General features: G+C 39.9%; 1 protein-coding gene across 2 annotated transcripts in view; it reads left to right on the forward strand.

Annotated features, from left to right (window-relative positions):
• The first annotated feature begins 1,799 nt into the window (after nucleotides 1-1,799).
• LOC119842793 (myosin heavy chain, skeletal muscle, adult-like) overlaps nucleotides 1,800-24,408 on the forward strand; it is a 36,118-nt gene continuing 13,509 nt past the window's right edge. The window contains exons 1-24 of one of the 2 annotated variants that reach the window (XM_038371388.2): nucleotides 1,800-2,003; nucleotides 2,089-2,232; nucleotides 2,325-2,481; nucleotides 3,868-3,895; nucleotides 3,996-4,104; nucleotides 4,208-4,300; nucleotides 6,900-6,963; nucleotides 7,059-7,157; nucleotides 7,732-7,835; nucleotides 7,914-8,052; nucleotides 8,419-8,537; nucleotides 8,636-8,785; nucleotides 9,697-9,867; nucleotides 12,747-13,053; nucleotides 13,164-13,234; nucleotides 17,068-17,155; nucleotides 17,251-17,368; nucleotides 17,925-18,048; nucleotides 18,134-18,270; nucleotides 18,372-18,627; nucleotides 20,920-21,162; nucleotides 23,700-23,876; nucleotides 23,960-24,105; nucleotides 24,185-24,275. In XM_038371388.2, coding sequence (XP_038227316.1) covers nucleotides 1,800-2,003; nucleotides 2,089-2,232; nucleotides 2,325-2,481; nucleotides 3,868-3,895; nucleotides 3,996-4,104; nucleotides 4,208-4,300; nucleotides 6,900-6,963; nucleotides 7,059-7,157; nucleotides 7,732-7,835; nucleotides 7,914-8,052; nucleotides 8,419-8,537; nucleotides 8,636-8,785; nucleotides 9,697-9,867; nucleotides 12,747-13,053; nucleotides 13,164-13,234; nucleotides 17,068-17,155; nucleotides 17,251-17,368; nucleotides 17,925-18,048; nucleotides 18,134-18,270; nucleotides 18,372-18,627; nucleotides 20,920-21,162; nucleotides 23,700-23,876; nucleotides 23,960-24,105; nucleotides 24,185-24,275 — 3,339 coding nt within the window. The remainder of the gene's footprint in view (nucleotides 2,004-2,088; nucleotides 2,233-2,324; nucleotides 2,482-3,867; nucleotides 3,896-3,995; nucleotides 4,105-4,207; nucleotides 4,301-6,899; nucleotides 6,964-7,058; nucleotides 7,158-7,731; nucleotides 7,836-7,913; nucleotides 8,053-8,418; nucleotides 8,538-8,635; nucleotides 8,786-9,696; nucleotides 9,868-12,746; nucleotides 13,054-13,163; nucleotides 13,235-17,067; nucleotides 17,156-17,250; nucleotides 17,369-17,924; nucleotides 18,049-18,133; nucleotides 18,271-18,371; nucleotides 18,628-20,919; nucleotides 21,163-23,699; nucleotides 23,877-23,959; nucleotides 24,106-24,184; nucleotides 24,276-24,408) is intronic. The other variant, XM_038371389.2, reaches the window with a different exon arrangement.

Below are 24,408 nucleotides of genomic sequence, written 5' to 3' on the forward strand. Positions count from 1 at the left end.
ATAGAATTTTGGAGCCTTGGATCCAGTTCTCTAGCTGACCATTAGGCCAGATTCCCTTGTCAAATTATTTATAGGAGATTAATTCATATAGCCGGTAAGACATCAAAAATTTCTAATTATATCTAGTCATGTCAAATGAAAATTATGCCTTTAGTTAAGTATGCCACACAATACTTTGCCAGAGAAAGGTTAGCCAAAAATGCTTTGACTGAAGATCTGTTGCAGATGCAGATCAGACCCTATAAAAGGACCATTGGGAAAAAATTTGCCTTGTCCTTGCACAGAAAGCTTCAAGGTAAGCGTATGGAGGGATCTGGGTTTGTGGAGAGGGGAAATTTCCCCTGCATTTCACACATCCAGCTACATTTCTGAAGCCGCTAACACTAATTTCCATGAGGGATTGGCTCTGTTAGCAGTGATTTTAAATCTGCTTTTCAAGGTGCCTATATATTTTCAATCTATAATTTGTCACCTGAGTTTCATGCAGCAATAAGAAGGGAATTTCTATTTCTATTTTACAGTATTGATCAGCTTCCAGACTGTATACTATCCACCTGGCATCGCAAGAGGTAAGATCCTGATTTACTAATTCCAAGGGGATAGTAAGAGACTATCTAGGGTGGGATTTCTGTATAGCTGAATGGACAGTTGCTGTATCCCCCAATATTTATGCCCAATGCATTACATATTGTGCTTGGGCTGTGCTGCCTATGGCAGTCAGGGTCTCCACAGTGACTGAACTTGAAGCCAGTGCCTGATGATGCTGGGCCAGCCAGTGCCCTGTCCTGGATCCTCACTTCTAACCAATCAGTTTGATCAGTTCTAGACTTAGGTCTTTGATATGATTGTATCCATAGCCCACCAGCTGAGAGAATATTGCAAAATCTTATTCTTTTTCCTCACACATATGTATTATTGTAATGATCATTTTGTCAGGAATTTGCTGAACCAAATTTTATTGAAGAAGTTTGTCATCTGAACATACAAGTCATTTTGTAACATGTAATACAAAGGCCTCATTTTCAATGCTGCGGAGAACTCAGCAGTTCCCTGTTGTTATAAATCCATAGTTTATTTAAGAGCCTAATAAAGGGTTTAGAAATCCAACTCCTATTTTTGAAAATCTTGCTTAGTTATTTTTATAAATTATATTTCAGCACATTTAAAATTGTACTAAGTGTTAAAATAAATAATTAAAATTGAACAGTTGCAATTCATTAAAAAGTTGTGTTATCCATGGTTTTTATTGTTTGTTCACTTTCTTTTATTGTTTGAATCACTGAGTGCAAAATAGCAAGCGTCTTCTCCATAGATTTAGGCCCAGATTGTTAAACTATTGTTCTGCTTTGAAATGCCTAACTGAATTAGGAGTCAAACTCCTGCAAGCCAATGGCTCATCAGGCTGATGTAGTTAAGGCATGCTAGTTTCATAGCTAACAGTACACAAGGGAGCAATGCAGCAGCATCATGTCTGATTACCTTTGGGTACACCAACCCAATGGAATGGGGAATTAGTCTGCAGCTAAGTGAACTCAAGGTGGTCTTTTACTGTGAGGCAGGCAAGATTCAAATCTTCAGGACTGTAGTTCAGAACCTTACTCTCTCATTCCTCACACCCATGAGGAGCTGTACTCCCACTGATTTTCCACAGATACCTTACAATTTACCCCCACTAAACCATCCCAAGGGTAGAAAATGTCAGAGATGTCCCAACCGATGCAGAATATTATTGATTCATCAGTCTAACATTTTCTTCCCATCAGAGCTCACTGCTGAGCTGCCCTAGATAAACTGCAGCCATGTCATCGGATAGTGAGATGGCCGTCTATGGGGTGGCAGCTCCTTTCCTCCGAAAGTCAGAGAAGGAGAGAATTGAGGCCCAGAACAAGCCTTTCGATGCTAAGAATTCGGTCTTTGTGGTGCATCCCAAGGAATCCTTTGTGAAAAGCACAGTCCAGAGCAGGGAAGGAGGGAAGGTCACAGTCAAGACTGAAAAAGGAGAAGTGAGTAAAAACAAGGAATAAGGAACAGCATTTTGTTCCTCGTCTGTTCTTAGCTGATAGAAATCGATCTCTTCTTTCCTTCCAGACTTTGACTGTTAAGGAAGATCAAGTCTTCTCCATGAACCCTCCCAAATATGATAAAATCGAGGACATGGCAATGATGACCCATCTCCATGAACCTGGCGTCCTGTATAACCTCAAAGAGCGTTACGCAGCCTGGATGATCTATGTAAGTACAGGCTGAAGTCTTTCCTGGACTTCCAAACTAACAGCTACACTAAATCATATGGAAACCAATCACGTTATCTCCCTTTCTTTCAGACCTACTCGGGTCTCTTCTGTGTCACTGTCAACCCCTACAAGTGGCTGCCAGTGTACAACCCAGAAGTTGTGACTGCCTACAGGGGCAAAAAGCGTCAAGAGGCCCCTCCCCACATCTTCTCCATCTCTGATGGTGCCTATCAGTTCATGTTAACTGGTGAGTGTCTCAACTCCTGAAAAGTGATTATACAGTGAAAATTTCATATCAGGAATCACAGTGGCTGAATTTTAGCAGTATCAGGGGCATGCACTGGTGAGCAAATATCTGTGAACCTAATTTCCTTCACAGATATCATCAGTACCAGTGCAAATGACACATATTTTTTTACACATATTTTTTCTAAAAATCAAACCCATAACATATAGCCAAAGACATTGAAAGTGCTAAGAATAGTGCTAGGTAAAATGGATCAGATGAAACAAGAATTCATCAAAACCTACACTGAAACTGACCCAAAACTTTGTCCAGCACTTGAATCTAAAACTGACCCAAAATTTCACACAAATCCTTTTTGATATTCTGGAAAGTTTGGTTAATTTTTCTAAAAAAATAACTGTTCTTTGTTCCCAGGTTTCAACCAGGCCTAGAACAAAAATGCAAAATGCTTTGATAAAATGTTGATCTCATGGTATGTCCAGCATAGCTGGATTCAGAAACTACTATGATCTCATGAAATTTCAGCTCCAAGAGGTTCAGATGAACTTACAAACTTTTAGTTGTCTTTTAGTTAAGAGTATTGTTTCTATAATCGTTTGCCCTTCAGAGATTTAAGTCACTTCTTCAGATTTCTGAATAATAAAATTTGATGAAAGGAAAATGTGTATAAGTTGATCTGAAGTCCATGTGTCCTGTGGTTCTTTCAATCCATGTGAATTTAACTCAAAACTTAAATATCATGGAACGGATACCTTGATTTTTTGAGAGAGAGAGAGAGAAGTTCATGAAAAAATCAAAATTTTGAAGTAATTTCATTACAAAATGAAAAGATTTTTAAAATATTGGTTTTCTTTTCTTCTTTTCTCTCTTTTTCCTTTTACCACTGAATGCAGTAGAATGGAAGATGCCCATAGCTTTATTTTATGTTCACATTTGCATTTTGTTTTTTCCTTTTCCCACATTGTAACTTTTAGAAACTTCCTCAACTCTGAAAACTTACAGAATAGGTAAAATGAAGGAAAGAGTAAGACTAGTACTAAAATGAACAAAAGAGAAAAAGAAAACAAAAAAAGTGACCAGAAACTCCCCGAACCCATTCTGGACATAATTCATTCTATTGGCATTCAGTGACAAAAAAGAAAACAAAAGGGAAAAAAAAAGATCTCCTAAAAACCCCAAAATTCCCAATTCTGATTAAAAAGAAAAATATCAAGAAATCGGAAGCTACTAAAGAAAGTTTCTAGTTTTGAAAAAAGGCTAGTTTTTGTTGAAAAAATTTCAGATAAAAATTTTGACAATCTCATATTTACTTCAAACACATTTCAGTCAGTTCAATGTTACTCAGTAACTCTTTTAAAAGTCTTTTTGGTTCTGTCTCTTTCACAGATCGGGAGAATCAGTCGATCCTCATCACGTATGTATATTTCCCTGCCCTGGATTTGCTAGCTTTGCTGTGCGCTGCAGGAAGAAACTCTTTGGTTATGTGTTCTCTGCTTCTCTGTTTGATTTGACAGTGGAGAGTCTGGTGCTGGAAAGACTGTAAACACAAAGCGTGTCATCCAGTACTTTGCAACAATTGCAGCTAGTGGGGAGAAGAAGAAGGAAGAGCCAGGCAAAATGCATGTGAGTTGGTCACTAAAGATGGGATTAAATGCTCTTTTCTGAAACTGCCACGTATATACTGGTTTAAAACAAGCTTAATTTGACAATAATTGTTACTTTGTAGGGGACCCTTGAAGATCAAATCATCAGTGCCAACCCCCTGCTGGAGGCCTTTGGTAATGCCAAGACTGTGAGGAATGATAACTCCTCTCGTTTTGTAAGTCTTTTTGTCAGAAATGCTCTTAGTTCTAGGCAAACATGAGGGTACGGTGTCTGTCACTCACTCAAGTGCAGTGATGGGACAATTTATGTTCATATAATTAGAATTTTTTATCATGTCTTTACTGGTTTTCAAACAACGACAGATTAAACATACATATAAATAACAGAAATTATAGTAGAGAGAAAAGGTGTATGAGGTAATATATTTTATTGGACCAACTTCTGTTGAGTAGAGAGAGAAGCTTTCCAGTCACACAGAGCTCTTCTTCAGGTCTGGGAAAGGTACTTTGAGTATCACAGCTAAATGCAAGGTGGAACACATTGTTTAGTATAAGTAGTTAACACATATTGTAAGGACCCATTCAAGGTAGAGACGCCTATTAATACCTCTGCAGTCATAGGAAAAAATGGGGGTTAGTGGGTTACAGATTGTTGTAATAAGCCATAAATCCATAGTTCAGTCCATGGTTTTTAGTATCTAGCGGAGTGTTGAATTTAAGCTCCCAGGCTCATCTTTTGAAAGTGATGTGCAGGTTTTCTTTGAGGATGAGCATTGAGAGGTCAGATATAGAGTGATCACTCTGTGAAAAGTGTTCACTCACAGGTGATAGAGTGTTTTTGTCTTTTATCATTTTCCTGTGAGTGTTCATTTGACAGGTAGTGATTGTCTGGTTTCATCCACATAGTTGTTATTGAGGCAGTTAGTGCACAGAGCTGGGGCAGCAGACCTCGAGCAAACCGCCCAATGACCACAAGATCTGTTAAATTCTGAAGGCACCCAGTCAGGTTTATTGTTGACAAAGCACGGTATTGGTGCCCTATACTTGCTACAAGTACACTCAGTGCATATATGCCCATGGCAATGGACGCAGCTCAGTTAATGGCAGGACTTTCCATTCCCCCCTAGGCTGGCCAAAGATACTCCCTCTGAGACTCCATTTTATACACCAATACATACAAGTTACGTATTGCCCCTCTGACGTGGTTAGATACTGCCCACTGACATAGCTATCCACCACCTTGTACCTGTTGGTTCAATCAAAACATCTCTATTCATCATGCTGACATCCTGATGTTATCTTTAGGATGGGTCAGCATGTTCCTGTTATCTTGCTGAATGTGTTTGGTATTGAAGTGTTCTGGTACCACCTTCTGGAATGTGTTTGTGTGCATGGCCTGTGCGTAGCACTTCTTAGGAATGCGTGTTTCTGCAATGTGAGCTCTGTTCTTGCCAGATTCTGTGAGCACGCCCTGCCTCTAGCTCATAGCCTTACTTTGCTTGATATCCCCAAAGCTTTGACCGCTACTTTCGCCCAGGCCTCAGGTCACATACCAGGCCTCTGATACAAGGGCTTATGTCTCATGCTCTTTTCCTACTACAACCCCCAGTTCAAGTCCCACCACTGTTGGATGAGGAGAAGGGATTTGAACAAGACCTACCACCTCTCAGGGGAGAGCCCTAACCTTTTAGCTTGGGGCTATTCTGATGTGGGGCTCCTTCAGTCTCTCCTGTCGAAGCTGTCTTAATTAATAATAATAATAATAATAAAATAATAATAATTTAATAATTAAAAAGAGTCATTGGAGTGGGACCCTGGGTCTCCCCTCTTTTCATGTGAGTGCAGTAATCACCCAGCTATTGAGTCATTCTCATGCTTCTGCTCTCTGTGTGGGGCAGGAGGAAGCGAGAGAATGACACTATAACCTGGTGGTTCATGCACTCACCCGGGAGGTGGCAGACCCAGGATCCAGTCCCCTTGTTCTAGTGACTCTTTAATTTTATCCAGAGTGCAACAGCGACAACAGGAGAGATGATGAAGCTCCACATCAGAAGAGTCCCCAGCTCAGTGGTTAACATACTCACCTGAATGGAGGTACTTGTTCAAAACTCTTCTTCCCTCAGGAAAAGGAGGGTCTCCTACCTCTCAGGTGAGCACCCTAACCACTGGGTTAAATATTATGAGGGAAGTCCTTCATCCCTAGCTGTTCTGTGTTAACTCAGCTGAGGGGCCAGATACAGGAGGAGTCCTCTGAACATGCCTGCAGGATCAGGCCCCACATGCGATTTAGGTGGCTGAATGCCTGTCTTCCCAGGTACATCAATCGTTCTGGGGCTTAGGCAGGAGATTGGCAGCTATGGCTAGGGGGAGGCAGAAGTGTGCACACCCAGAGGCAAGAACATAGATGTAGGGAACTTTTACTGAAAAAACATAGGTGTCAAGGGAGTTTAGGCACCGACAGGGTTCAGCAAGAGTTTTGTGTGTCACAGCGCTGATGAAACCAGGACTTAAGTGCCTAAAAAATGGACTAAGGTGCCTGGGTACTTTTGTGCATTCAGGCATTCCTTCCTCCCATGCATGCAACTTATATGAACTGTACAATTTTGGCTATATTGGTCACTATGGATGTTAATAATTTAGCATAGGTCTTTACCTAAATATTTAGTAGTGACATAGGATAAAAATCTCACTACTTATTAAGCCTTGGTCCCTCTGAAGTAAAAGGCAAAACTCCCATTGTTTCAATGGGGCCAGGATTTCACCCCTAGTCTGTCTCTGAGGGTTTAAATGAAATAACTTTTTTTTCCTTTAAAGGGTAAATTCATCAGAATCCACTTTGGTACCACAGGAAAACTGGCTTCTGCTGACATTGAAACATGTAAGGGATCTCCCTTTAAGGGTCACAATTCTCTGTCTCTCTTTCTTTCTCATTGTGTTTTCTTGTGGCTAATTGTACTTTACCTGCCTTGCCAGATCTGCTGGAGAAATCTAGAGTCACTTTCCAGCTCAAGGCGGAAAGAAGCTATCACATATTTTATCAGATCATGTCCAACAAGAAGCCAGAACTAATTGGTAAGAAACATTTTAACTCTTTTGGTGGAACTGGTCACTGAGTAACACCAACTGATGAGCTTTGTTACATGGGCAATTATGGGCATATCTACACTGCATTGTAGACCCAGGCTCAGACTCAGATTTGAGCCCAACCCCTCCTCTACAGTTCACGCTCAAATCTATCTGACTCGGGTCAGTAAGTCCTAGGACCCACATGGGGTGGTAGGTCCAACCCCAAATCCTATTGTGATTTGGAACCAAGCTCCGTCATTTCGCAGTGTGGACCCTGCACAAGCCTGGGTCCCCAGAAGTGGAAGGTCAAACTCGGGTCTGCAAGCAGTATGGACGCATCAGCATGGTTCTGAGAACTGGGTCCATCAATTGTAAAGCTGGATTTACAATACAGCATGATGCATATGCGTAAGCTTGGAAACACTGAGTCTGTAGGCATGGGGCCCACAGACCAGGGTTTACAATGGTGTGTAGACATACCCTTAAAGCCCTGTGTTACCCTGAGGCAAGGTCTGGAATAAATACGTGACCAAAGACCAAACTGCAGCAGGTAAAAATTGAGATCTATTCTTGTTTTCAGAGATGCTTCTGATTTCCACCAACCCATATGACTTCCCCTTTGTAAGTCAAGGTGAGATCACTGTAGCCAGCATCGATGACCAGGAAGAACTCATGGCCACAGATGTGAGTAACACATGATAATTATTATATGAAGTATTAACTTTACTAGATAAGATCTTTACTTTACTATTCTGTTGACAGAGCGCCATTGATATCTTGGGCTTCAGTTCTGAGGAAAAAACAGCCATTTACAAGCTGACAGGGGCAGTATTGCACTATGGGAACATGAAATTCAAGCAGAAGCAGCGTGAGGAACAGGCAGAGCCAGATGGCACAGAAGGTATTAGCAGAAATTATACTCTCAATAATGCAAGCAATAAATCAATCCATAGAAGGTGAATTATGTCAAAATGTCAAGCTTTAGCTTTCAGTTCTGGTTGAGGAATCTCTTTTAAAACTATCCTTTATTTTTAGGTGCTTAGGGGTACATTTTCAAAGGCACTGGGTGCTTAACTCCCACTGACTTTTAAAAAAGCCTTATTTTGAATTTCATGTCTTTCATGGCTACAAAATCTCTACGATAAGATTACATTAATAGAATTGCATTAATAGAACATTTAACGTTACATTTGCTTTTGAGAGAATCTCACATACACCACATTCTATATTTGTTCAATAATTGATTCCTCTGATTGTGCCCTTGTAGTGGCTGACAAAGCTGCCTACCTGATGAATCTGAACTCAGCTGACCTGCTCAAAGCTATGTGTTGCCCCAGAGTCAAGGTTGGGAATGAATATGTGACCAAAGGTCAAACTGTGCAGCAGGTAACAATTGGTGATCTAGAACTCCTGGTTTGAATTAACACACCAGGTTTCTTTCTCTGCTTTGTATGGTAACACCAGTCCTTCTCCCACTGTTTTAGGTGCACAATGCGGTGGGTGCTCTGGCAAAGGCAGTCTATGAGAAGATGTTTCTGTGGATGGTCATTCGTATCAACCAGCAGCTGGATACCAAGCAGCCCAGACAGTACTTCATTGGTGTCCTGGACATTGCTGGCTTTGAGATCTTTGATGTAAGGACCAAGGAATTGACAGAACCAAGGGACACTGAGGGGGTGTGAAAATTCAGAGAAATATGTTTTTCTGAAGATCTTAGAACTTTTCAAGTCATTTACAATTTTCTGGAAAAGCCTGCCTTTTCTGGAGAAGTGCCCTGTCTCAGTTTCTGCAGAGCATGACACTTGAAGGGCTTCACTTTTAAAAAGATGGAATTAGGTTTTGTATGTAGAAATAAAAAGCAACTGCAGCATTATGTGCTTTCAACTTTTCAACAGGTTGAGCTTATTATCAAAGAAACTATTGTTGTAATGAGGTGAAGCTCAGAAGCGCCTGAGTAACCGTGGGGCAATGAACACAAAGGCAAGCCCAAGGGCTGAGGCACATTCAGACCTGGGCCAAGATATGGGAATTCCTGGGTGGGCCAAGTCAATAGTGCATAAATGCCTGGTCAGAGGGGTCAGATAGTTGAGTACTGGGGGCCAGACCCCACAAACCGCCTGCAGCGAAAGTGAGGAAATGCTGGGTCAGCAGGGAGCTTATCTGGGCCAGAGCCTAAAAACAAGCATGGCCTTGATCTGAAAGCACAGAAATTCCAGTGTGGGCAGGCACTGAAAATGTTGAAATGTCCCAGGAGATATGATAGTATAATAAATAATAGATTTTACCTTACTATTGACTTCAAAGGATAATAAGAGCTCTTCTGGGAACAATGAATTCAAGGTCTTTTTGCTCTCCCATATTCATGCACAAATTGCACTGAGGGAATTGCACACAGGGCCTGAGCTGGTGGCTCCCTGTCAATAAAACCCTTTACATTTACACTGTGAAGCCCACTTTAGGATTAGAAGTGCCATCACAGCTTCACAGTTGCTGTTACATCTTTCAAATCTTTAATACACATACACTTGTATTTCCCTTTGTGTAGTACAACAGCCTGGAGCAGCTGTGCATCAACTTCACTAATGAGAAACTGCAACAGTTTTTCAACCACCACATGTTTGTGCTGGAGCAGGAGGAGTACAAGAAGGAAGGAATTGAATGGACATTCATTGACTTTGGGATGGACCTGGCTGCCTGCATTGAGCTCATTGAGAAGGTATCATTTCAATTCAAGTGCCTGATTCATTTGAGAATTCTTTAGTTGCTGGGGGTCATATTAAATTTTAGAGGGACTCTTCCCTGCTCAGGTCGATACATTCAGCCTTAGTTATTAAAAATACCTTGACCCACAATTGAATATATTTTGGGGTAAAAACATCATAGAATCATAGAAATTTAAGGCTGGAAGGCTAAACATGTGAGATTTTCCAAACCTTTTATCATTATCGTTGCTTTCCTCTGGACTCTCTCCATTTTGTCCACATCTTTCTTAAAGTGTGATGCCCAGAAGTGGGCCTCCTGCTAAAGCCTCACCATGCTGAATAGAGTGGCATAGACAATAGACAATTACTTCCCACTTAAGATACTCCTGTTTTGCTTATGATACTCCTGTGTCTTACATATGACATCCCAGAATATTAGCCTTTTTTGCAACTGCATTATGTTGTTGACTTATATTCAATTTGTGTTCCACTTATAACCTCCAGATTCTTTTCAGCAGTACTACTGCCTAGCCAGTTATTCCCCATTTTTTAATAGTGCATTTGATTTTTAATTCCTAAATGGAGTATTTTGCACCATTTATTGAATTTCATTTTGTTGATTCCAGACTAGGTCTCCAATTTGTCAAGGTAATTTTTTGTTCTAATCCTGTCATCCAAAGTGCTAGCAACCCCTCCCAGCTTGGTGTCATCCACTCATTTTATAAGCATACTATACATGCCATTATCCAAGTTATTAATGCAAATATTAAGTAGTACCAGACCCAGGACTGACACCTATGGGAGCCCACTAGATACATACTCCCAGTTTGACAAGGAACAATTGATACCTATTCTTTGAGAATGGTTGTTCAACCAGTTTTGCATCCATCTTATAGTCATTTCATCTAGACCACTTTTCTCTAGTTTGGTTATGAGAATGTCAGGTGGGATAATGTCAAAACCTCACTAAAATCAAGATATATCCTGTCTACAGCTTCCTTGCGATCCACTAGGCCAGTAACCCTGTCAAAGAGGGAAATGAGGTTGGTTTGGCATGATGTTTTTTGACAAATCCTTATTGGCTATTACTCATTACCCTTCTATCTTCTAGGTGCTTACAAATTAATTGTTTAATAATTTGTTCTAGTATCTTTCCAGGTATCGAAGTTAGGCTGACAGTTCAGCAATTCCCCAGGTCCTCTTTGGTCCCCTTTTTAAGATGGGTTGTAGGTTTATCCTTCTCCAGAATGGAAAGATGACCTAAATTATAACAGGACCCTTTTCAGAAACCTGGACACAGTTTCCAATTTAAAGCATGCTTCTGTATTCTTTAGTACTGAAAGGATTCATTCTTCAAAGCAAACCATGAAGAAATCTGAAAAAGAAGTATATTTTGGTTTCTTGATATTATTGCCTCAGTAACATGAAGATTATATCAGTATGATAACTTCATTAAAAGAATGTTCTACATTTGTGCTCTACAGGCTCTCAGTGTCATATCCAAAAAGAAAAGGAGTACTTGTGGCACCTTAGAGACTAACAAATTTATTTGAGCATAAGCTTTTGTGAGCTACAGCTCACTTCATCGGATGCATTTAGTGGAAAATAGAGTGGGGAGATTTATACACACACACAGAGAACATGAAACAATGGGTTTTATCATACACAATGTAAGGAGAGTGATCACTTAAGATGAGCTATTACCAGCGGGGGGGGGGGGGGATGGAAAGAGGAAAACCTTTTGTGGTGATAATCAAGGTGGGCCATTTCCAGCAGTTAACAAGAATGTCTGAGGAACAGTGGGGGGCGTGGGGGGGAGAAATAAGATGGGGAAATAATTTTACTTTGTGTAATGACCCATCCACTCCCAGTTCCTATTCAAGCCTAAGTTAATTGTATCCAGTTTGCAAATTAATTCCAATTCAGCAGACTCTTGTTGGAGTCTGTTTTTGAAGTTTTTTTGTTGAAGGATAGCCACTCTCAGGTCTGTAATCGAGTGACCAGAGAGACTGAAGTGTTCTCCAACTGGTTTTTGAATGTTATAATTCTTGATGTTTGATTTGTGTCCATTTATTCTTTTACATAGAAACTGTCTAGTTTGACCAATGTACATGGCAGAGGGGCATTGCTGGCACATGATGGCATATATCACATTGGTAGATGCGCAGGTGAACGAGCCTCTGATAGTGTGGCTGACGTGATTAGGCCCTATGATGGTGTCCCCTGAATAGATATGTGGACAGAGTTGGCAATGGGCTTTGTTGCAAGGATAGGTTCCTGGGGTAGTGATTAATCATTTCCTGGGTAGATTGGTGAGGAAGGCAGAAATATAATATTCTGATCACTTTGACATCATCTTCAACAGTTATAGCTAAGAAATTTTGTGCATGGTGAATATAGAAAATGGAAAAATACAATTCTGGGCAAATATGTTCTCTCTCTCTAATATATACATCTTCTGAGTGCAACAATGAGGAGGTGGTGGTTTTGAATGTAGGGCACATAGAATTCAGAACATTTGCTAAAAGTATACATTTCTGGAGAACAACAGGCTCTTATAGCAAGATATCTCCATGTTCTGTGAGCCCATTTGGGTAAGGACTTTTATGTAAATATGACAATACTGTTGCACCTGTCAAAATGTTTGTTGCAAAAAAATAAAATTTCTATGAGCCATTACGTTACATTCAAAGCTGAAATAGATGAAATTCAGCTTGTTTAATCTCCCAGTTTGTCAGGAGATGTACTTAGAGTACATCCTTTTCTCACCTGTTTCTCAACCTCTGGACATTGTCAGTCTTTTTTGTCTGTCAAGAGTTGGCCACATTGTCCAGGACAGCAGTTTGTAATCAATCTCTCCCTCTTTCTACTTATTTGTTGCTGTTTCTTTCAGCCAATGGGTATTTTCTCCATCCTGGAAGAGGAGTGCATGTTCCCCAAGGCAACTGATGTGTCTTTCAAGAACAAGCTCTATGACCAGCATCTTGGTAAGTCCAACAACTTCCAGAAGCCCAAGCCTGTCAAAGGAAAGGCTGAGGCCCACTTCTCCCTGGTGCACTATGCTGGCATTGTGGACTACAACATCACTGGCTGGCTCGAGAAGAACAAAGATCCCCTGAATGAAACTGTCATTGGGCTGTACCAGAAATCGTCAATGAAAACACTGGCTCTTCTCTTTGCCTCGTATGGTAGAGATGCAGGTATTTGTATTCATCCACAATATCCAATATACACAGAAATACTTTTTCCAGAATCACAAAAGGGAACATAAAAAATCTAAAACATGTTTTCTTTCTCTTTCATTGTGCAGAAGGCGGTGGTAGCAAGAAAGGAGGCAAGAAGAAGGGTTCTTCTTTTCAGACCGTTTCTGCTCTTTTCAGGGTACAGTACAGTGTTCATTATCACGTTGTCTGTGAAGAAAAATGAGAAATCTCACTTTAAATCTGAAAAGGTTATTTTCCAGCTGGCTCAGTTGTGGTAAAAGCCCCTTGATTCTTATGGGAAGTTAACCTGCTGTATCTCCATTTCATTGAGTGCAGAGTCTGTCCTTTTTTCCCTTCCCCAGGATGATATAAAAAACAAAACAAAAGAAGTTTCTAAGAAATGCTGCTAGGAGATTGTTACAGGCCTTCCTTGCATCAGCTCTGGATTCAGGGCTGTATATGGCCCTGTAATGGGGTTCACTTCCCCAATCTGGTTAAGACTAGCAGCCGTGTTGGTCTGTATCCGCAAAAAGAACAGGAGTACTTGTGGCACCTTAGAGACTAACAAATTTATTACAGCATAAGCTTTCATGGGCTACAGCCCGCTTCATCGGATGCATAGAATGAAACATATAGTAAGAAGATTTTATATATATATATATATATATATATATATATATATATATATATATATACACATATACATATATACACACACACACATACAGAGAAGGTGGAAGTTGCCATACAAACTGTAAGAGGGTAATTAATTAAGATGAGCTATTATCAGCAGGAGAAAAAAAAACTTTTGTAGTGATAATCAAGGTGGCCCATTTAGACAGTTGACAAGAAGGTGTGAGGATACTTAACATGGGGAAATAGATTCAACATGTGTAATGACCCACCCACTCCCAGTCTCTATTCAAACCCAAGTTAATGGTATCTAGTTTGCATATTAATTCAAGCTCAGCAGTTTCTCATTGGAGTCTGTTTTTGAAGCTTTTCTGTTGCAAAGTTGCCACCCTTCAATCTTTTACTGGAGTGGCCAGAAGGGTTGAAGGGTTCTCCTACCGGTTTTTGAATGTTATGATTCCTGATGTCAGATTTGTGTCCATTTATTCTTTTGTGTAGAGACTGTCCAGTTTGGCCAATGTACATGGCAGAGGGGCATTGCTGCCACATGATGGCATATATCACATTGGTAGATGTGCAGCTGATGGCGTGGCTAATGTGATTAGTTCCTATAATGGTGTCACTTGAATAAATATGTGGACAAAGTTGGCATCGGGCTTTGTTGCAAGGATAGGTTCCTGGGTTAGTGTTTTTGGTGTGTGGTTGCTGGAGAGTATTTGCTTCAGGTTGGGGGGCTGTCTGTAAGTGAGGATAGGTCTGTCTCCGAAGATCTGTGAGAGTGAGGGATCATTTTTCAGGATAGGTTGTAAATCTTTGATGATGCGCTGGAGAGGTTTTAGTTGGGGGCTGAAGGTGACAGCTAGTGGCGTTCTGTTATTTTCTTTGTTGGGCCTGTTCTGTAGTAGGTGACTTCTGGGTACTCTTCTGGCTCTGTCAATCTGTTTTTTTTTCATTTCAGCAGGTGGGTATTGTAGTTTTAAGAATGCTTGATAGAGATCTTGTAGGTTAGTTTCCCTGACTCTGCTCCCTGAAGAATGCATGTAGACTTATGTGATTCAAATTCATCTCCTTCTTGAGGTGTGGTTTATAACACATCATTTCAACTCAACTCACCACAAATCTTCCCCAAATACTTTACTATTCCTTCCCAATGTCAGCCTCAGCTGTCTGGCCTTTCCTAAAGCTTTTCCCAGCTAAGGCTTCTATTCCTTCTCCCTGCAGATGTCTCCTGCCAGGGCCTTCTCCTGGCTCTGGATCACACTCCTCTGTATGAACTCGCTCCCTCTTAATTACCACTCACAAGCCACCATCATATGACATTGGCTCATCTGTTGGCCAAAGTCTTGAACCAGGATACTTGGACACATGCATGTGCCCCAGGAGCATCCTATTGTTATAGGTCCAGACTGCTTACATTTAAACCTGAAAACTTAGAAATGTCTCACTTCCCCCACTGCTCTGCCCCTTTCCATTCTTATACTCTTTGTGTTTTCCTTCACATATGTCCCAAAAAAAACAAAGGATCTCCAGGGCTCCCAGGATATGATGCCCTTTCTGACACTGGTGTCCTGTCCTGTCTTGGTGAACATTTTCAGTATTGCCAACCTGTGGCATTCAAAAGCCATAAGTTGGGCCCCCAAAACTCATGAGAGTGAAATATGATTTCAAGAAATAATCAGTGTTGGCTTTTTTCCTTGTCCTCTGCTCTCTGAGCTTTTCCAGCTTTTCTCCTCAACCTTGAGGTTCAGAAACTTACTTTTATTTTTCAGTTAAAAACTGACATTTCCCCCAAATCAATTGATTCCAGGAACTGGGGCATAAGAAAAACACCAAATATAGTGAGACTCATGATAAAACTGTGAGATGGGAACATTACATTCCACACTTCTAGGTAGCGCTATTTCTACAGTTTTATATCTCACTTTAATGATCACATTCAAGATCCAAAGGAAGAAGAGAACTTAGATTAGAATGATTCCAGCTGGGATGTTTTGCAAGCTACTCTACCTACAATGGTTATGTGCTACTCCTGACAGAATTCAGCACTGCTGTGGGAGCGCAGAGTTCATATGGTCTGCATATTTCTGTGCTCCCCCCATGCAGAAAAATGCAAAAGAACTCTGCAGGGGACATGCACCTCTTCCCAGCAGCACTTTTGTTCCAGCATGCCTGGAGCAGCTTCAGAGATGCAAATCTCTGCGGGGGAAAGGGGCCTGGGCATGCATGCCTCTGGGGGAGACATTGATCACTATCAGGGGGCAGGGCTGTCCAACAAGCAAGAGAGACTCTGTGTGGGGTGTTAGGGCTTTTTATTATGCATGAGGAAAGCTCTGTTCCGAGGCAGAAAAGTAGCAGTCTCCCTGCTAGTTAATTGATCTCATTCTCTGAGGCAGAAATGTGGCAACGTGCCTGCCTAGTAATATGTTTGTATCTTCTTGAGAATCGAAAAAACATTCAATTAAATATTAGTGTCATGTTACTGAAAATTGTTTTTAAATTAAAAAAATTGCTTTTATAAATAAAAACACATTTTGTTAATGTTGCTGTTGATGGGTTAATTGATCTCATTCCCAGAGACAAATGTACCAGCCTACCTGCATAGTAACATTGTTAATATTTCTATTGTTAGTTAACTGTTCCCATTCTTAGTCAATTCTCCCAGGAGCATAAAACCTGTAAAAGTTTTAAGGCCCCTACATTGCCAGAGTGATGTAAAACCTTATACATCTCAGTAAGGGAATCTGCTAGGAAAATCTATGTGCTCTCTCACTTTTTTCCTGTGCCAAAGTGGCACAATAGGGTCAGATTACAGCTCAGGATTTATTTTACTTACCCATTTAAAAAAAAAAAAAAGACTTTGAGGGCAAATAAAACATTTACCAAGCAGTCAATAAAATGTCAGGACAATTAGAAGCAAACACTTCCCTAAGGTCCGGGGCAATGATTAGCAAACTGTATGACTTTCATGTGTGAAAGTCTGAGCAATTTAAAATGACATTCTGCCTTTTTTTTTTCTTCCTTCTCCTGTTTGGTGTTCTGTAATGTAATTTAAATGAAAATTCAGCATTATTACTGGACTGCAGGGTATTAGTTACCAAGTGTTTGTAACTTAACTTTCATGTGTTTAGGAAATGCTGAATAGTTAGTGACTTTTTTCTGTATTGTAGTTTAAATAACTTACTAAAAAAATTAAAACTGGTATGATTATATTTCATTATTTTGACAAATACAATTGGCAGAATTTTAAATTTTTTGGCAGAGAATACCTCTTCCCCCAGGAGTAATGTGCATGATCCCATTATAATGAGTTTACTGCGTTTATCAGTGTATATGCAGTGTAACATTGGTTAACCTAAACCTTTGTATATGGTTTCACAGGAGAATTTAAACAAGCTGATGAGCAATCTGAGAAGCACTCATCCTCACTTTGTGCGATGCATCATTCCCAATGAAACGAAGACACCCGGTAAGAAGTGCCAGTGTACAGAAATCTTCGTGAGATTTCTGCCATTCCCTCTGGGCTGCACAATGAGGTACTAATTCATGCTGTGATTTGTTAAGGTGCCATGGAACATGAACTCGTACTACACCAGCTAAGGTGTAACGGCGTGCTGGAAGGGATCAGAATTTGCAGGAAAGGATTCCCCAGCAGAATTATTTACGCAGACTTTAAACAGAGGTCAGAGAGCTCTACTATACTATACTATACTATGGGGATGCATCCGATGAAGTGAGCTGTAGCTCACGAAAGCTTATGCTCTAATAAATTTGTTAGTCTCTAAGGTGCCACAAGTACTCCTTTTCTTTTTGCGAATACAGACTAACACGGCTGCTACTCTGAAACCTATACTATCCCCATTATGTTTATGCTGAGTAGCTTGTATTTCCTAATTATTTCAAATACTATATTCACTGAAATATTTAGCATATATTTTCTTTACTCTGTTGTAAATACCAAATTAAAGTAATTTACTGTAGGTTAACAATGAGATTGATATCTTTGGAGTCTAAGGTCCTCTCTTCAGAGAACATATGTGGTAGGATATAATTGCAGTACAAGCTTTCTCAGACTATCCTAAAATTGTTCCTCAGCCAAACAGATGAACAGCCTCTAGGCATGAGAACTGGTCCAGTCAGCCCTTTTTCAGGCTTCCAGTTACCGGGAGCCAATTAGTGTCAATGGTGATGGTGGTTTTGGTGATAAGAACATCCTTATATTCGGGTTTCTCTTACAGATACAGGATTTTAAATGCAAGTGCTGTTCCAGAGGGACAGTTCATGGATAGCAAGAAGGCTTCTGAGAAACTACTTGGATCCATTGATATTGATCACACTCAGTATAAATTTGGTCACACTAAGGTACAGACACTCTTTGATTCAAACACCATCTATTTGTATTTTGTCCAGAATGAAAGTGATGTTTTGTAATATTCCCTTTTTCAAGGTGTTCTTCAAAGCGGGACTTCTGGGTCTTCTAGAGGAGATGAGAGATGATAAACTGGCAGAGATTATGACCCGCACACAAGCCAGATGTCGTGGCTTCCTGATGAGAGTAGAGTATCAAAGAATGGTGGAAAGGAGGTAGCAATATGTCATCTTGCATGGGACTTGTTGTGTTTGGGCTATTGCATCTATATTCATCACACACATAACACTTAACATATATTTTAATTACATTATAGAGAGTCCATCTTCTGTATCCAATACAACGTTCGCTCGTTCATGAATGTCAAGCACTGGCCCTGGATGAAGCTGTACTTCAAGATCAAGCCCTTACTGAGGAGTGCTGAAGCTGAGAAGGAGATGGCCAACATGAAGGAAGAGTTTGAGAAAATGAAGGAAGAGCTTGCTAAGTCTGAGGCAAAAAGGAAAGAACTGGAGGAAAAAATGGTGACCCTCATGCAAGAGAAAAACGACCTGCAGCTCCAAGTGCAGTCTGTGAGTATCACCAGTGCATTCAACCTTTATTGCACAGGGGAAACTAAACCTGACATTTCTAAATGCAACTTTCCCAGCAAGAGAATCACAAACTGATGGTTACCTTCCACTAGAAAAATGTTAGGTTTCAGAGTAGCAGCCGTGTTAGTCTGTATTCGCAAAAAGAAAAGGAGTACTTGTGGCACCTTAGAGACTAACAAATTTATTAGAGCATAAGCTTTCATGAGCTACAGCTCACTTCATCAATGCATCCGATGAAGTGAGCTGTAGCTCACGAAAGCTTATGCTCTAATAAATTTGTTAGTCTCTAAGGTGCCACAAGTACTCCTTTTCTTTTTTTTTAGAAAAATGTTGCAAGTCAAATTAAAATACAAGGATTAAATGTTACATTTTCAAATTTAAGCTTGTTCATTTGGGGATTATCCAAAATGTATGGGTCCAAATATCTGGAGTATACACATACGTAAGCATATATAATGATGCCCCTCGGTGGGTCATCTGTGGGGTTGGAACTTGGGACTTCCGAATCCTTTCTATTTTCTTGATGCAAACCAATTAAACTAGTTTTGTTTTGGATGGTATAACTTTTGGAACTTTATCCTAGATTTTTATACTTCTGCTGTACTGTTAGTTCTATTTGTTGTACTACTCTATAGACCATGAGACAGGTAGCATTTTGAAAGCTAAGAAGGGTGGCGTTTTTTGTTTTTGTTTTGTTGTTGTTGTTTTTTTACAAGAAGAAATTATTTGCTTTGTTCACAATGAGTGAAATGGCAAAGCTCTTTAAGGGATGCATCAGCACAATACTAACCAAAATGCCCAGCATTAAGAAAATGCATAGTTCAACTCAACCTCTGTCCCATAAAAACTACATATTGGGAACATCAAACATAAGTAAGTGGCTAAAAGAGAAAGTCACCTATTTCAAGTGTGTTAGAGAAACCAGGTGGGGGAAGTAATCTCTTTTATTGGACCAACTTCTGGACACAGAGCTTTTCTTTGGGTCCTAAAGAAGAGCTCTCTGTAAGCTCAAAAGCTTGTCTCTCTCACCAACAGAATTTGGTCCCATAAAAGATACTGCCTCACTCATCTTGTGTCTCTAATATCCCAGGACCTACAGGGCTACCACAACACTGCAGATATCAAGTATAGTAATTTTATGTAGCTGTAATTTAGTTATTTCTAAATTAAATTCTTTTAAAAACAACAAAATCTTTCATCTTCAAACAATACTATGTACAGTATATGTCAAGTATGATATTTTAAAGCATACCCATTTTTGAGATGTCTGAGCACACAACAAAGTGTCTACATACTTTTTAATTGGTAAAATTGTAATTTTTATTGATACAATGCTAAAATATGAGTGAAGTACTTTACAAACATATCAAAAAATGCAAGACTCGTGACACAAAGAGACAGATTTTCAAAAGAGTTCAGTATTCAAACAGTTCCCATTGTTCTCAACTGACAACATTCGAACTGAGAATAATCAATGTTGCTGGGTGCCCAGCATTTTAGAAAATTAGGCCATTAAAATCCAAATCATATGCAAATACAACAGGTGACACCAACCAACAATGGGGTAAGAAACCAGTGATGAGAAGATAAAATTAAAAACAAATCAGCGTATGCAGTTATATAGGATGTTTATAGGCATGTCTAGGCTCTGACCCTGCTCACATGCTTAACATAAACCACCATACAAGCAATGGAAAGTCAGGAGGAATACTCATACTTCAGGTTGAACATGTGCAAAATTTTTTGCAGGATCTGGGCCTTAATGGTTTAGGGACAGATTATATATATTCATATGTAGTTACCTTAATTTTTGTCTAATTGTCTAATAGACTAAAATAAATTAATCTAGTTGCTTTTTTCATGATCAGACATCTCATAAGAACATACAAATGGTCAAACTGAGTCAGAGCAATGATCCACCTAGCCCAGTATATTGTCTTCTGACAGTGGCCAATGCCAGATGCTTCAAAGGGAATGAACAGAACAGGGCAATCAAGTGATCGATCCCCTGTGATCCAATCCCAGCATCTGACAATCAGAGGCTAGGACACCTAGAACATGGGATAGCAATCCTGACCATCTTTGCTAATAACCATTGATGGACCTATCCTCTCAACAACAAGTAAACAATTAAAATCAATCATATTTTGTGCTGAGATGAAATATAATTTTTTTCAGTTTTTATTACAATACCACTATTTAGTGTGATACAAGATAGAGCTAAAAGTCACCAAAACACAAATAAATGGAAAAACTACATTTCTCCAACAGGAATCTGAAGGCTTGGCTGATGCTGAGGAAAGATGTGACCAGCTGATCAAAACCAAAATCCAACTTGAAGCTAAAATTAAGGAGGTGACTGAAAGAGCAGAGGATGAGGAGGAGATGAATGCTGAGCTGACAGCCAAAAAGAGGAAACTGGAGGATGAATGTTCTGAGCTGAAGAAAGACATTGATGACCTTGAGTTAACATTGGCCAAGGTTGAAAAGGAAAAACATGCCACAGAAAACAAGGTAAAGGCCATATATATATATATATTATATAAAAATAAAAATGAGGGAGAGATCTGTGCATGTATGCCTGGAGGGAGACTGGGACTGGCAGCCAGTAGGATTAGGAATATGGGCAGGAGGAACAAGGAGGTGAGGGAAAGACAGATCAGATGAAGAACTGGGAAGGGAAGAAATGGGACTGGCTGGCAAGGAGACAGCACACCATCTATTCTGTGTACTGAATGAGGCAGGATTCCTAGGAGGTCCTATGGTAAGCAATAGTATGTAATCACGTAATTAAAAACTCTATCATAATGGATATGTTGCACAGGCAACCTTAATTCAGGAATTTCCTAACCTTGGACTGCTTGACTTTGAAACCTTACTTTTCTTTGAACGTTGTTTTTGTGTGTGTGTGTGTGTGTGTGTGTGTACACACACTTTCTTAATTTACATATTTAGTTTATACTTTGCATTCATTTAATAAAAAAGATCAATACATAATAATGTATTTATTTATCTTTATCATTTACTCTCCAAGCAAGGAATAATACATTAGTGCACTTATGAGGTATAATATGCCACCAATTGAGAGCTGCCATTCTAATTTATATTTCAATGGTAAACAGACAGATTTTCAAAACTGCCCAGAACCCCCAATTGGAGTAGACATTTCTAAAGCCCTCATAACTCTAAACTGTCAACTCAGAACAAAGGTTGTTGCTGAGTACTTAGTATTTTTAAAAATATATTTTTTTGAACATGAACATATATTTCAATGCCTAAAAATTGAGATGTGACCTCTTTTGAAACGCAGGCATTAAGTTGTTTATAGATTCATAGATACTAAGGTCAGAAGGGACCATTCTGATCATCTAGTCCGACCTCCTGCACAGCGCAGGCCACAGAATCTCACCCACCCACTCCTATGAAAAACCTCTCACCTATGTCTGAGCTATTGAAGTCCTCAAATCATGGTTTAAAGACTTCAAGGAGCAGAGAAGCCTCCCTCAAGTCAACCATGCCCCATGCTACAGAGGAAGGCGAAAAACCTCCAGGGCCTCTCCAATCTGCCCTGGAGGAAAATTCCTTCCTGACCACAAATATGGCGATCAGCTAAACCCTGAGCATATGGGCAAGATTCACCAGCCAGATACTACAGAAAATTCTTTCCCGGGTAACTCAGATCCCATCCATCTAATATCCCATCTCAGGGGATTAGTCCTATTTACCCTGAATATTTAAAGATCAATCACTTACCAAAATCCCATTATCCCATCATACCATCTCCTCCATAAACTTATCGAGTAGAATCTTAAAACCAGATAGATCTTTTGCCCCCACTGCTTCCCTTGGAAGGCTATTCCAAAACTTCACTCCTCTGATGGTTAGAAACCTTCATCTAATTTCAAGTCTAAACTTCCTGGTGGCCAGTTTATACCCATTTGTTCTTGTGTCCACATTGGTGCTGAGCTGAAATAATTCCTCTCCCTCTCCAGTATTTATCCCTCTGATATATTTATAGAGAGCAATCATATCTCCCCTCAACCTTCTTTTAGTTAGGCTAAACAAGCCAAGCTCCTTAAGTCTCCTTTCATAAGAGAAGTTTTCCATTCCTCGGATCATCCTAGTAGCCCTTCTCTGTACCTGCGCCAGTTTGAATTCATCCTTTTTAAACATGGGAGACCAGAACTGCACACAGTATTCTAGGTGAGGTCTCACCAGTGCCTTGTATAATGGTACTAAAACCTCCTTATCCCTACTGGAAATCCCTCTCCTGATACATCCCAAAACCTCATTAGCTTTTTTCACAGCCATATCACATTGGCAGCTCATAGTCATCCTATGATCAACCAATACTCCAAGGTCCTTCTCCTCTTCCGTTACTTCTAATTGATGCGTCCCCAACTTATAACTAAAATTCTTGTTATTAATCCCTAAATGCATAACCTTACACTTCTCACTATTAAATTTCATCTTATTACTATTACTCCAGTTTACAAGGTCATCCAGATCCTCCTGTATAATATCCCGATCCTTCTCTGAATTGGCAATACCTCCCAGCTTTGTATCATCTGCAATCTTTATTAGCACACTCCCACTTTTTGTGCCAAGGTCAGTAATAAAAAGATTAAATAAGATTGGTCCCAAAACCGATCCCTGAGGAACTCCACTGGTAACCTCCCTCCAGCCTGACAGCCTGTTATTTGGTCTCTTATTGTTGAGGGAACAAACTGAGTGAAATGGGACAAGTCCAGACCTTAGTAGGGCAGAGGTGGGAGCTTTCAGCTGTAAGTGATGGCAGTTTCATGAGAATCTCTTCCTGTTTTTTTCTGAGTTCACTCAGAGAAAAGATCATGAAGTAGCTATGATTTCAGACATGACAGTTCTTTCTGCTTATTATGTTACATTTTCATGCAGCCAGTATCTATTCCTTGAATCTTATAAAATCTTGGATAAAAACATCAAATTTAATAAATCTAAATTTTAAATGACACTGTCATTTCACAAAATGTTTTGTATCTATTCTCTTTAACCATCTTTATTCAACTCTGAAGGTGAAAAACCTCACTGAGGAGATGGCAGTCCTGGATGAGACCATCGCTAAACTGACAAAGGAAAAGAAAGCCCTCCAGGAGGCCCATCAGCAGACCCTGGATGACCTGCAGGCAGAAGAGGACAAAGTGAATACACTGACTAAAGCTAAAACCAAGCTGGAGCAGCAAGTGGACGATGTAGGCACAACAACATATGGAGAGAACAAAACCAGTGTGAAGTTAGGCTGTTAGGAGAGAATTTATGGCCTTTTTCTGTTTAGCTTGAAGGGTCGCTGGAGCAAGAGAAGAAGATTCGCATGGATCTTGAAAGAGCTAAGAGGAAACTTGAAGGAGATTTGAAGCTGGCTCAGGAATCCACAATGGATTTAGAAAATGATAAACAGCAGCTGGAGGAAAAACTGAAGAAGTAGGTATGGTTTGCAGGGGGTATCATGCAGATACATTTTCTTCTAGAACTAACTCTTTTTTTTCGTTTGTGTGAAAAGGAAAGACTTTGAAATCAGTCAATTCCTAAGCAAAATTGAAGATGAGCAAGTCCTGGGCATCCAGCTGCAGAAGAAGATCAAAGAGTTACAGGCAAGTCATAAAAAGAAAAGGAGTACTTGTGGCACCTTAGAGACTAACAAATTTATTAGAGCATAAGCTTTTGTGAGCTACAGCTCACTAGCTCATGAAAGCTTATGCTCTTATAAATTTGTTAGTCTCTAAG

This window comes from Dermochelys coriacea, chromosome 14, assembly GCF_009764565.3.
Source record: "Dermochelys coriacea isolate rDerCor1 chromosome 14, rDerCor1.pri.v4, whole genome shotgun sequence".
Classification (NCBI taxonomy): domain Eukaryota; kingdom Metazoa; phylum Chordata; order Testudines; family Dermochelyidae; genus Dermochelys; species Dermochelys coriacea.